At 50.0% G+C, this 13,955-nt stretch overlaps 1 protein-coding gene across 2 annotated transcripts in view; it reads left to right on the top strand.

Annotated features, from left to right (window-relative positions):
* The first annotated feature begins 9,466 nt into the window (after nucleotides 1–9,466).
* Nucleotides 9,467–13,955, top strand: part of Ttf2 (transcription termination factor 2) — a 28,309-nt gene continuing 23,820 nt past the window's right edge. For both annotated transcript variants that reach the window (XM_042692259.1, XM_042692258.1), the window contains exons 1-4: nucleotides 9,467–9,494; nucleotides 9,582–9,684; nucleotides 12,291–12,377; nucleotides 13,638–13,704. In XM_042692259.1, coding sequence (XP_042548193.1) covers nucleotides 9,467–9,494; nucleotides 9,582–9,684; nucleotides 12,291–12,377; nucleotides 13,638–13,704 — 285 coding nt within the window. The remainder of the gene's footprint in view (nucleotides 9,495–9,581; nucleotides 9,685–12,290; nucleotides 12,378–13,637; nucleotides 13,705–13,955) is intronic.

The raw sequence follows: 13,955 nt of genomic DNA, 5'->3' as shown, positions 1-13,955 counted from the left end.
TCTTTCTTCTTCAGCTCAGAGGCTTGAGGAAGAGCCTACTTACTGTCTTTAGGGTCAATGGAATCGCCTTCTAGCTTGCTCAACTCGGACCTGCCTACCCTGGCAGGATGTACCCGCTTTCCAGCCGGAAATCCGGTTTTCTTCCCTTATCCATTGAGAGCTTAAGAGAAGATGTCTAAGCAATGTTGCTTCTTTGAGTAAAATATATATATATATATATATATATATATATATATATATATATGCATAAAACATTTTTGCAGGAGTTTGGTTTGGTTTTGTGCGCTGAGACTTATCAAGGTTGCCAAGCACTGGGGGCTCATGCCTGTCATCCTAGCTGCTTAGGAGGCTGAGATCTGAGGATTGCAGTTTGAGGCTGGCTGGGACAGTCAAGTCTATGAGACTCTTGTCTCCAATGGACTAGCAAAATGCCAGCAACAGAACTGTGGTTCAAGTGGGAGAGTGCCAATCTTGAGCAAGAAAAAAAAAGCTAAGCAAGGGTTTGAAGCCCTGAGTTCAAGCACCCATATCTGCACACACAAAAGACTTATTTAGGTATTGTGGAGAGGACATCCTCTTATGTTTCCTGCCACAAACAAAGCTCCAGCTTCCCCTCTGAGGCCTCTCATCTCTCCTTCCCTCCACCACAAGAGCCATCAGTGCCTGGTTCTCTTTGGTGGCCTGGGTGGCGTGCAACCCAGTGACCCTTCAGCGGACTCCAGGGTCCCTTCTGGTCAGCCTAGAAAATTCCAAGGGTGGGGCCTCATCTCAGGAGCCTTTCAGCAAGTGCCCTCCCTCTGCCTGGAGCCCCTGTACCTCTGTTGGCAAAGCTGCTCCAGGCCCCATCACAGCCAGAATGGGACATCAATCAATGCCAACTAACTGAGGTGAGAATGCATATCTTTTTCGGGTTGATGTGACCAACAGAGTTGCTTTAGCACTCTGTAATTTGCATTTCCAGGGAGAGCAATTTATTTTCAATTATTTTTACCAGGCACATAGTCCTCTCCAAATATAATTAGCTCCTTGGTGCCTTTGAAAGCAGATTATCAGTGGTTATGAGCATGCTTGCTTGTAGACCTACTGGCTCCTTAAATCCGTCTTCCTTTATAGTCTCATTTGAAATAGTCCAAATATTTTCATATACATGTCAACACATTGACTTCACTCCCAGGTAAGGGCGCTTGTTCTTTATTTGAGAACAAAGCTGCAATTAAGACTTCTTAGAAAGTACGATGTCCCTCCCACCAACTTCCGGAAACCTGCATTATAATTGGGACTTTTGAAAGCAAAGAGAGAAGAGACAGAGAATCATAGATCAGCCTTGAGCTTTGGCCTCCCTGCCTCCCCTCTCCTCCCCCTGCCGAGCAGGGGCTCTATGGTAACCCACTCAAGCTGGAGTGGACACAGAAGGACCACCTAGCACATTCGATTTCCTTACAAGTAACCTTGTGCCATCTGTCTCCTCATTAGTTTTCAGGCAACTGAGATGCCAAACCCTTCCTTCCTTCCTTCCTTCCTTCCTTCCTCTCTCTCTCTCTCTTTCTTTCTTTTTCTTTTAACTTTTGAACATGGAGAATCAAGTTTGCTTTGATCCCATGCAGCAGACATTTGACGTGAAACTCTTCTCCAGTTCAGCATTCACTTCCGTCTAAAAGTCCCAGGACGGCATCACTGTCACTGCCCAATCCCACGGCACGCGCGCGCATGCGCACACACACACACACACACACACACACACAGCTTCACTCTCCTCTTTGGTCAAAAGCCTTGCTGGCATCTGGGCAGCCTTTATCTCAGGGCAAAACCCGGCCCAAGGGTCCAGGGCACCTTGACACCAGTTCATTCAATTCAAATGATTGAGACCTGCTCCCTCCCCATCCCATACGCTCCACATCTGGCTGCTTCCCCAGTGAAATGGCAGAATTGAGAGGCTGCCAAAGAGATCATCTGACCTGCAGAAGCTAAAGTGCTTCTTCTCTGACCCTAATGGGGGGAAACTTCCAGCTCCTACCCCTTCCTGATGATTAATATCTGCCCATCTCGGCCATGAGTTACATTCTCAAGGAAGTTGTTTTGGCCTATGATAGCTGAATCTGTTATTAATCCAACTGTGTTAATAAATAAGTTTGGGCTGTCATGATTGGCCTACACTCAGCCAACTCCTCCATTTCTGTCCAGGCTCCTGATAGAACAGGAGCTCAGCATCCCAGTAGCATTGCACTCCGTTGAATCAAGAACCTTCTCTCTGCCACCGAGATGGGGGAGGCAGCGGGCTCCTTTTATTGTTCTTTACCTTTTGAGACACATCTAGGAGTGGGTGGCATATGGTAGGAGATGAATGCAATGGACACGTAGCCTGATAATCTCTCACAATTTAGCTGGGCACAATGGTTCACACCTGTAATCCTAGCTACTCAGAGGGCTGAGATCTGAAGAACACAATGTGGAGTCATCGTGGATGGATAACACGCTCTCCCGGGGATACACAGTGACAGAGCTCCTTGTGAAAGTGCATCATGGGTCATGGTGGTGTGTGCACAAACCCAATTATTCACCGGGGATCCTGTGCCTGGTGCTTTAGGATCTGAACAGGTAGAGAGGACAGAAAAACAATTGGGCTAAGGCTGCATCCTCGGGGAACAATGAGGACTGGAACTACCGGAGCACGCATTTCTATTTCAAGGCGCTCAGATTAGACGTAGGATGGAAGGCAAGAGCAAGGTAATTAACACACTTGTGAGGCAGGATTCCATCCCCCGTGATCATCAGGAGCAAAGAAGTACGGGGCTGTGGGATTTCCACAGTGACAGGTGCATCCGGCGTGACAGCGCTAAGTGCCGGCCTGCTCTGAAAAGCAGATAGGAGTGAGCACGGGGAGGCAGCCTCGCCCCATACCTGCAGAGGCCCATCCACCCTGGGCGGGGTGATTGAATGGCTGCTCTATGCTGCCTTACAGAGGCCTTTAAAGAGCCACATGAGAGCGTGTGGCGCTATCTCCCATCACCGACGCAGATGCCACAAGTCCTCAGGCATGTCTTCAGGGAATCTCTGTATGGCTTAATGGTCTGTCTGACGCCGGCTGTTCATGCCACCCTGCTGGCAGCAGGAAGCGGAGAAGCCCTTCTGCTCTCCACACCCAGGGTGCCGCCAGCCCGGTAGAGAGACGCTGACAGCAGACCGGCCTGCATCCCTCAAGGGCGGCCCAAATGCCTCTCAGCCCCATGACCAACAAGAGATGACTGTGCATGCAAGTGCAGATCTGAAGCAACGCACAGCGTGATGCGGCAGAGCTCTGGAGGTGGACTCGGCTTCCATATTGAATAAGAGTTCCCAGCTCTGCTCAGCAGCCACTGCTCCCATCCATACACATCTACACGTGCACACTGGAATCCCTTGCTTTACTGAGGAAGGGTCCCGAGTAGTGTTACATATGCATCATGTGGTCAGGCTCTGGGCTCACATTGGTACTTCCAGCTACTCAGGAGGCTGAGATCTGAGGATCTAGGTTCAAAGCCAGACCAGGTAAAAAAGTCTGTGAGGCTCTTACCGCCAATGAACCAGCAAAAAGCCAGAGGTGGAGCTGTGGTTCAACTCATAGCAAAAAACCTAAGGGATAGATAGCATGCCAGGCTCTGGGTTCAAGCTCCAGTATCAGCACTGTGTGCATGTGTGTGTATACACAAATATACATTATCCTTATCAAGCCCTTTCTACTTCTAAAAAAGAAGCCAGACCAACTGCATTTTATTTTTTAATTTTCTCCCCCTAGCCTCCTGAGTAGTTAGGATTATAGGCATGAGTCACCAGCACCTGACTTACTTAGTAATTCTTAACATGCTGGTCCTAATTCTTTCTTGAACACAAAATGAGGTCACTGTTTGGGTTCTCAGCCCTAGAGACTAATTTAAGGAAAGTGGAAGGTTTCAGGAATAATCAAGATATAGAAGCAGTGTAGACAGAGGAACATTTGGATAAAATCATCTGTTTTGCAGTTAAATGAGAAGATAGAGAAATTTCAGCCTAGTCCTAAATGAAGACATATACATACATATATATAGAGAGAGAGAGAGAGAGAGAGATAGGTATTCATATCTATCTATATATCTATATCTATATATGTATATACTTAGAGATATACACTCACGTATATGGAAATGAACCAGAAACAGAATCACTGGGGACTCCTTACTGAGAGACTTTGTACCTGTATTAATTAGCTAATTCAATTTACACATAGATTGAAGTGCAACAGGCACATTTGGAAAACAAATGTTATGGTGGATGGCAAATAATTAGCTTGGGAGTTGGTACTGGTCTGCTCAGTCAGCCATCACAAATGCCCTAGGCTGGGTGGCGGTGGCCACCGGAGTTTCTCTCAGCTCTGGAGATGGAAGGTGACTGTCTGGCATCTTTCCTTTGAGGGCGTTAACACCCTCATGAAGTCCTTGCCCTCATGACCTTGTTGAAACTCATTATCTCTGCAAAGCCCCATCTTTAAAGGCCAGAAAAAAAGCTTGGCACTGGTGGCTCACTCTTGTAAACTTAGCTACTCAGGAGGACAAGACCTGAGGGTTGCAGTTCAAAGCCCGTCTGGGCAGAAAAGTCTATGAGAGTCTTATCTCCAGTTAACCAGCCAAAAAAAGAAAAAAGAAAAAAGCCTGAAGTGGCTCAAGTGTACAGCTCCAGCCTTGAATGTAAAAGCTAAGCGACAGGGCCCAGGGCCTGAGCTTCAAGTTCCAGCAATGGCACTAAAACCCAACATCACAACAGTAGGGATGCAACGTCATCAATACTGTGTATTGACCACAGCAGAACTGACAACAATAACTAGCAAGCTAAACCAAGCAAACCCAGTTTGTATTGACCCCAGATGTGCATTCTTTATGTCTAATGGTGTGTGTAAGTTCTTTGAGTGCTATAGGGTTGCTATTTTTTATTGTAAGTACATGCATGTGCACTTGTGTGCACATACACACACACACACACACACACACATGCATGGGTGGCACGTACAATCTAAAAGCAAAACCAGTGGAAAGAACTGAGGAAAATTTCTCACCTGTCACTTAGCCGTGCTCAGGCTCCTCTGTCCCAAATAGGCAATTATGAAAGTGGTAGGAATGGCGCCTCTCTTGGGTGAAAGGGGTTTCTCCAACGTGGGTGTGGTGTTCTGGTGCAAACACAAAAGGCCCTGGTGTTGTCTGTCTCCACCACCTCAGGGCTGCAGGTTAGCCGTGAAGATATGTCGGGGACAAAACAAGAATGGGAGATTAGCAATGAAGGTCATTAACACCTAAGAGGGAGAGAGAAAGCAGAAATCAAAGCCTATGAACCGCAAAGGGGAAAACCACCCTTTCCTCACTCCTCGAGGGGCTCTGGTACTAGACTCCTCTGTGTGGGTAGCTCGGATGGAACTGCCCGGCTGGGGAAGGTAACTGGCAGAAGCAGGCCTGCAGCGAGACCCCCGGAGAGACAGCAAGCTCCATGCGAAGCAGAGGGCACAGTGACAACCTCTGTCTCCTGTCATTTGGAGGAGGTGTATAAAGAGCCAGGCATACTCAGCTCATATTTTTCATCCTAGCTACTTGGGAGGCAGATATCTGAGAATCATGGTTCAAAGCTAGCCTGGGCAGATAATCTGAGACTCTTATCTCCATTTAACAAGCAAAAAGACAGACTGGAGTCGTGGTTCAAGTGGTAGAGCCCCAGCCATAAACTAGAAAGCCGAGCAAGATCCTGAGGCCCTGAATTCAAGCCCAAATACACACACACACACACACACACACACACACACACACACAAATGTGTCAAGCCTCTTGACTTGTCAGATTTTTTTTTTTATTGTGAAAATACCGTATAGAGGGGTTACAATGACATGGGCAAGATAATGAGTGCATTTCTTATCAAGCATTGTTGCCTCCTCCTTTGTTTCCCCTTCCCATTCCTTCCCATCTGCCCTCCCTCACCCCTTCACTTGTCAGATTGGTTTTTCATTCTTATCATCCAGACAGTGTCTGTGTAAAAGAGGAGGTGTAAAATAGTCATGTATTTGAAAGACACAAAATGAAGTAAAATTGAATTACCATTATACATCTTGAAGCACAAAGAATGGAAGAAGAGGATGGGCCTTCTGTGTGGATTTTATGTAAATACGCTGTCCTCTCGTGGACATTTAGAGAATTGCATCTACAAAATTGTATCTGTCTCTAGTCTTGGATTTCTGGAGCATATCAGCATACCACCACAAACACTAAACACTTGGTGATATGGAAGTTACGCATCTGAATGAATCACTGAATAAGTGATGCTTTACAAAAACACTGTCGTAGCTAGAGCTGGATGGGGAGTCTCAAGGCATGGCTCCAGTGTCTGATCTGTTGGCATCAGCTTTGGGACTCTGAGCCAGGACAGAACTGGTTTTCAGAGTTGTAGGAGAGGTGGGTGAATCAATAAGGAGTGTGGCCCCCAGCCAGTTTTGTAAGTGCTCTCCATTTCAGTCCAATGCCTTCATCTTTAAAATGCGCGTGCAAGCATACCCAGTGCCAGGGTGGTTGTGACCACAGAACGCAATAATATCTGTCAAAGCCCTCATCAGAACACATGCCGGAAGAAGACAGGAGGTGAGACCCGAGGCTTGGTACTTGCAGAGGAAAAAACCTTTTCATTAATGTCTACTTAAAGACTTGATTTTGTCTTACTTGTTTCAAATTGGTATTATGCAAAACAATAATTATCGTGTTCATTTTCCTACAAATCAGATATTTATGATCTATACCTTTCCATATAGCATCTATTAATCACATTCACAAAGATCTCTATGTTGCAAGAATTACAATCTGGGAATAATGAAAATACTCCCACTTAGCTGGGTGCCAGTGGCTCATACTTGTAATCCTCGCTACTAAGGAATCTAAGATCTTTTTTTTTTGGTCGGTCGTGGGCCTTGAACTCTGGGCCTGAGCGCTGTCCCTCAGCTCTTCAGCTCAAGGCTAGCGCTCTACCACTTGAGCTACACTTCAGGTTTTCTGGTGGTTTATTGGAGATAAGAGTTTCACGGACTTTCCTGCCCGGGCAGGCTTTGAACCACAATCCTCAGATCTCAGCCTCCTGAGTAGCTAGGATTATAGGCGTGAGCCACCGGCGCCCAGCTGGAATCTAAGATCTTAAAGATCATGGTTCAAAGCCAATCCTGAGTAGTAAAATCTATGAGACTCTTGTTAGGTTTTTAAAAAGAGGTAGCCGATTAAGAACAGCTCCACGCACGTGGTATTCAGGTAAGGGGTAGGTTTATTCAGTAGACCTGCTGGGACCAGGCAAGGTAGGCATTCCACGCGGCTGGCAAAAAAGAGCGTCTGGCTCTGGGTTATGCCTTATATAGGGTAGGGGCGGGGAAAGGTATGTCCAGGTAAACGGAAGTAGGACCAGGTAAGAGGTGGGACCAGGTGGGAGAAAGGTGTGGCCACATCAGATTAAGATGTGACCTAAGCAGATGTAGATGTGACCTCAGCAGATGCAGATGTGACCTCAGCAGATGCAGATGTGACCTCTTCCAGGTGTCCCAGTTGCCTAGTTAACGCAGGTACTGAGCGAGGTCTGTTCGCCATCCAGGAATGGACCTTACAACTCTTATCTCCAATTAACCAGCAAAAAGCCAGAAATGGAGCTGTGGTTCAAATGGTAGAACATCAGCCTTGAAGGAAGAAGCCAAGCAAAGTGCAAAGCCTTGAGTTCAAATCTCAGTACTAACATACACACACACACACACACACACACACACACACACACACACACACAGAGAGAGAAATAGTCCACACAGAGAAATAGTCCACCTATTTATCTTTGTCTTATGTTAGTGTATCTCTATGTATTTCAGATAAGAAGTGACATTGATATTCATTCTACTTGGGAATTCCAGTCACATCTTTTTCCAGCCCTCTATTCATCTTGACATTTGCAATTTTATATTTGCCATTTAAGGTTTCAGCCTCCTCTATTCAGTGAATTTCCTGTGATAAGAACAGTTGTTTTATACTTCAAGTGTCAATAAAGGAAATTATTCATTTATTGCCTCCTAGAACATCTTCTCCACATTTGGGGACACACAATGCTATTTAACAAGTATTGTTTAATTAACAAATGATACCTCAGGTTTGTCTCCACTCTCTGGGCCCCTGTAACATTTGTGTTCATCACAGCCCGGATTCCCCAGTCATCATAGTCCTCCTGTCCCGTCCCTACAAGTACATGTGTCACTCCGTATGTCTGAGACATATGGTCCTCCATGTCTGGCATACGAAGCTCCTCTCCATCAACAAATCCTCCCTTTTGGTTCACTGACGGAACCGATGACAACCTCACATACATTTTCATTTCCTCCAACCTCATCTTTGATTTTTTAAACTGGGAGAGTCTACCAGCACAGAAAGTTTGACGATACAGAGAAAAGCAAAATTAGCCTTCACTAAAAGAAAGATATGTTATCCATGGCTTCTCAAGGAGAGGGTTTAGACATCAGGTGCTCAGGACAGAGGTGCTGAGGCTGGAAAGGGGACCCAGCATCCGTCTGGACAGATGGTCCACTCTGGACAGATCCTTGGGTGAACTTGGGGGGCCATTATATCCAAAAGAGGGGGTAGGGGAGATGTTCATTCCAGGGCAGGTCCCAGACCAAAAGCACAAGATACAATCAGGCCCTGTGGCTCTCACCTGGAATCCTAGCTTCTCAGGAAACCAAGACCCAGAGGATCGTAGTTCAAAGCCAGCCCAACTCTAAAATAACCTAGAAAAAAGCCTGGCTGGAGGGCCTGGCTCGTGTGTGTGTGTGTGTGTGTGTGTGTGTGTGTGTGTGTGTGAGAGAGAGAGAGAGAGAGAGAGAGAGAGAGAGAGAGAGAGAGAGAATTAGGGCTTGAGGTCAGGGCCTGGACGCTGCCCCTGAGTTTTTGCAGCAGGCTGGGGCTCTACCACTTGAGCCACACTTCCTGATTTTGCTGGTTAACTGGAGATAAGAGTCTCACGGACTTTCCTGCCCGGGCTGGCTTCAAACCCTGATCTCAGGTCTCAGCCTCAGCCACCAGCGCCCAGTTTTGGAGTTGTCGATCTCAGGAGCTGACCTGGCCAACCAACCCAGCGCCTCCCATCCGCCGCTCCCGGGATCTGCAGGTCCGGCCCGGTTCCCGCGAGGAGCTGGCCCAGGCGGCAGGCCGCCACACCCCTTTACCCCACGTTTGATTTCGCGCCTTTGAAGCCTAAGAGCCGCTATGATTGGTTGAAGATGAATGAATCTCGCCTCTGATTAGCTGATAATCGATGGAGGCGGGGCTAAGACTAGGGGCGGAGAATTGTAGCGCGGGGTGAGACTTCAAGGGCTGGGTGGTGATTGGCTCCAGCACGGAGAGGGGCGGGGTGGGGGGGGGGGGAAGCGCAGGCGGGGGCGGAGCTTCCTGCCGGAGCGGAGCCGGGTGTCATGGACGCTGTCCGGTGTCCGGCGCATGGTGAGGCCGGAAGCTCCGGAGCCCCGGGGCCGGTGGGACTGGCGGGGCTGGCGGGGCGCCGCTCTGGTGACCCTCTTGTCTCCTCAGGGACCTCCTGCTTCTTGAAGACCGGTGTCCGCGATGGCCCGAATCGAGGGAAGAGCTTCTACGTGTGCCGGACGGACACCTGCGGCTTCGTCCGGCCCACAGAGTAAGTTTGCGGGTGGAGTTCCGGACCGGCCGGCGCGCCGGGGCCCCAGACCCCCCCCCTCAGAGCCCCGGACCCCCCTCAGAGCCCCGGACCCCCCTCAGAGCCCGGACCCCCTTCAGAACCCCGGACCCCCCTCAGAGCCCCGGACCCCCCTCAGAGCCCCGGACCCCCCTCAGAACCCCGGACCCCCCTCAGAACCCCGGACCCCCCTCAGAACCCCCGGACCCCCCTCAGAACCCCCGGACCCCCCTCAGAGCCCCGGACCCCCCTCAGAGCCCCGGACTCCCCTCAGAGCCCCGGACCCCCCTCAGAGCCCCGGACCCCCCTCAGAACCCCGGACCCCCCTCAGAGCCCCGGACCCCCCTCAGAGCCCCGGACCCCCCTCAGAGCCCCGGACTCCCCTCAGAACCCCGGACTCCCCTCAGAGCCCGGACCCCCCTCAGAACCCCGGACCCCCCTCAGAACCCCGGACCCCCCTCAGAACCCCGGACCCCCCTCAGAGCCCCGGACCCCCCTCAGAACCCCGGACCCCCTCAGAACCCCGGACCCCCCTCAGAACCCCGGACTCCCCTCAGAACCCCGGACCCCCCTCAGAGCCCCGGACCCCCCCCTCAGAACCCCGGACCCCCCTCAGAGCCCCGGACCCCCCTCAGAACCCCGGACCCCCCTCAGAGCCCCGGATCCCCCTCAGAGCCCCGGACCCCCCTCAGAACCCCGGACCCCCCCTCAGAACCCCCGGATCCTCTTCTGAACCCCGGACCCCCTTCAGAACCCCGGACCCCCCTCAGAACCCCCAGATCCCCGCCTCAGAACCCCGGACCCCCCTAAGAACCCCCGGATCCCCCTCAGAACCCCGGATCCCCCTCAGAGCCCCGGACCCCCTCAGAACCCCCGGACCCCCTCAGTACCCCCAGATCCCCGCCTCAGAACCCTGGACCCCGCCTCAGAAAACCCGGCCCCCTGTCAACCCCGGACCCCCCTTAGAACCCCAGAGCCCGGCATCAGAACCCCAGGGACGCCCCCAGAACCCCCGGACCCCCCCCTCCCTCCCCCCCGCATCAGAACCCCAGGGACAGGAACCCCCGCCTCAGAACCCCAGGGACCCCGCCTCAGAACCTCCGGACCTCCCCTCAGAACCCCCAGACCCCCCTTATCAGAACCCCAGGGACCCCACCCCCTCAGAACCCCCGGGGCCCTCTCAGAACCCTAGGGACCCCCGAGTCAGAACCCATGGACCCCCGCATCAGAACCCCAGGGCCCCCACCCCCCTCAGAACCACCGGGCCCCTCCTCAGAATCCCCGGACCTCCCTCAGAACCCCGCCTCAGACCCCCCCAGACCTCCCTTCAGAACTCCCAGGCCCCCCCTCAGAACCCCGGACCCCCTCATCAGAATCCAAGGGACCCCTCCTCCTCAGAACCCCGGACCTCCCCTCAGAACCCCAGACCTCCCCTTAGAACCCCAGGCGCCCCCTCAGAACCCTGGACCCCTTCATCAGAACCCCAGGGACCCTGCATCAGAACTCCTGGACCTCCCCCTCAGAACCCCACATCAGAACCCCTGGACCCCCCTCAGAACCCCGGACCCCACCTCTGAACCCTGGACTCCCGCCTCAGAACCCCCAGACCCCCCTCAGAACCCCACATCAGAATCCCTGGGTCCCCCCTCAGAAGCCCTAGATCCCCCCTCAGAACATGTATCAGAACCCCTAGACCCCCCTCAGAACCCCGGGCCCCACCTCAGAACCCCAGACTCCCCCTTCAGAACCCCACATCAGAACCCCTGGACCCCACCTCAGAACCCTGGACCCCGCCTCAGAACCCTGCCTCAGAACCCTGGACCCTACCTCAGAACCCCGGGCCCCACCTCAGAACCCCGCCTCAGAACCCCGGACCCCACTTCAGAACACACCCGGACCCCCCCTCAGAACCCCGGATCCCTGCATCAGAACCCCAGGGACCCCCCCTCAGAACCCCTTCAGAACCCTGCCTCAGAATCCCCAACCCCCACCTTAGAATCCTTGACCCTTGCCTCAGAACACCCAGACCCCCTCTCAGAACCCCGCATCAGAACCCCGAACCCCCCTCAGAAACCCCGGACCCCTCCTCAGAACCCTGCCTCAGAACCCCCAGACTCCCCCTCAGAACCCCGGGACCCCACCTCAGAACCCTGGAACCCCCGCCTCAGAACCCCAGAACCCCTGCCTCAGACCCTCTGGAATCCCTGAAACCCTGAACTCCTGATCCCCCCCACCCCTCAGAATCCGGGGACTCAGGCCTCCTGCCCCCTTGCTGGGCCTGTGTGATGGAAAGGGTAAAGAGATGCTATGGTCGGTCAGGTTTGAGTGTTTAGGTTTTACAGACTGAAAGCTGGGATCCAGTCCTGAGCAAAGAAGGCAAGCTAGTGTGTGAGGCCCTGAGTGTGAGCCCTAGTATTGGTGGGAGTACACACACACACACACTTGCTCATGCTTTATTTTGCAGAAGTGGGAAAAGGTGGAGGCTCAGACCACACTCCTCACAGTACAGTATGTGTACAAGATTTGATTTATGGGTGTCAACTTCTGTTCCTTATCTACTGAAATGTTTTCATTTTCTTTTTCTTTAGCATTCCTGTTTCCCATTGTTTATTGCATGAGGACTCTGTGGTAGAGCTTCAGGGTTTATTTCTACCCCAGGGTAAGAAAGAACACAGGTAAGTGTGTAAAAGAAACATGTAGGTGAATGCTTCCCCTGTTTTTCCTAAGAGAGTTGCAGTTGGATAAGTTTAAAGTCATTATTAAAAAACAAATTGTATTTTTATACGTATTGAGTATTGTCTGGACTGTCACTCCCTAACCATTGCTGAGCAACTGGTTTGTCTGAGAAGTCTAACCTATTTAAGTTCTGGATGGATAGGTCAGTGATCACCCCTGTCTGACTCTGGTAGCTATCTCATGACTTGCCAACTTTTAATTCTTGTAAGAAAATGAGTGAAAAAAAATCTAAATGTATGCTAAGTCTTCAGTAAATTACAACTTCCCTTCTTACATGACAAATTGAGCCATGCTTTCAGCAGCTTTTTGCTATTTGGAGATAAAGTCTTCTGAACATTTTTACTCAGGCAGGCCTTGAACCAAGATCCTCTGGGTATCAACTTTGTGAGTAGCTAGGATTGTAGATGAGAGGCACTGAAACCCAGAAGCTTTTTAAAAAATATTTTTTGATTGAGTACATTACCCGCTTAAAAGTTTTAAAAGTTCTTATTTAACTGATTTAAAGTTTTAGGAATCCTTTTAGGTAATTTTAAAAAATCAGTTGGTTCTATTTTATTCAGCGCTATTTAAAAAGTATGGACAACAGACAAGGATAGCTGGAAATAAAGAGAATATATTGTGAATTACTTGCTGAAGGGATCAGGTTGTTCCTACTGTAGTCTTTACCAGTGTTAAAATTCTACCTATTATTCTCCCCATGTTCTAGTTTTCCTTGTTCTTTTGCGTTTTTCCCTGGGAAAACTTCTAGAATGGATCTTGAAGTTGGGCCAGGTTCAGGTTCATTTTTAGGTAGTAATGTGACATCCTGTCTGGTCATTTTTCTGATTTTAGCAGCTGTTGCTGATAGATGTTTTTGCTTTATTTGCTCTTTACAGAGTAAAAAGAATAAACCTGTGCATAGTGTGTTACCATGTCATTTTTGCTTCACTTCTTAGATCTTAAAACCATTCTTCTATAGAATTATGGGGCATGGCTCAATTGAAAGAGTTGGCCTGTCTGACAGACACAAGGTCTGGAATTCAAGTCCCAATGTGCTATGATTTTTTTTTTTAAATCTATACTAAGAGTGATTGGTTTCAAGTGACCTCTCAAAGCCAGGGTCAGTTAGTTACAGATGTGTTCTTGGATTAAAAATAAACTCATTTCTTGTTTTAATGAATTTTTGTTGCCTCAGTTATTTGTACTTTATATTTCATTAGGTTGTTCTTCAGATGTGCTAGAAGTAAGGCAGAGGGGAAACGCTGGTGTGGTAATGTTCCATGGAAGGTAGGGATTCTTTGTCTGTTTTCAAGTCTACTTATGTTAAGACTTGAGGCTGAGCACTGGATGACGTGGCATGGATGCCTGTCATTCTTGGTGCTCAAGAGATCTGATTATGATTCATTCCAGCACAGGCTGGACAACAGTCCGACACAGTTGTTCAGTTACTGTCCAAGGTACACTGGAGGCATAAGTAGGGTCTCAGTCTCAGTCCGGTTGGGGCAAAAGTAAGAGACCCCATCTATAAAAGTAACTAA

The sequence above is a fragment of the Dipodomys spectabilis genome, unplaced genomic scaffold (assembly GCF_019054845.1).
Source record: "Dipodomys spectabilis isolate Male_0828 unplaced genomic scaffold, ASM1905484v1 ptg000148l, whole genome shotgun sequence".
Lineage (NCBI taxonomy): Eukaryota > Metazoa > Chordata > Mammalia > Rodentia > Heteromyidae > Dipodomys > Dipodomys spectabilis.
Note: the sequence above shows the minus strand (reverse complement) of the source record. Positions and strands in the feature narration are given on the sequence as shown.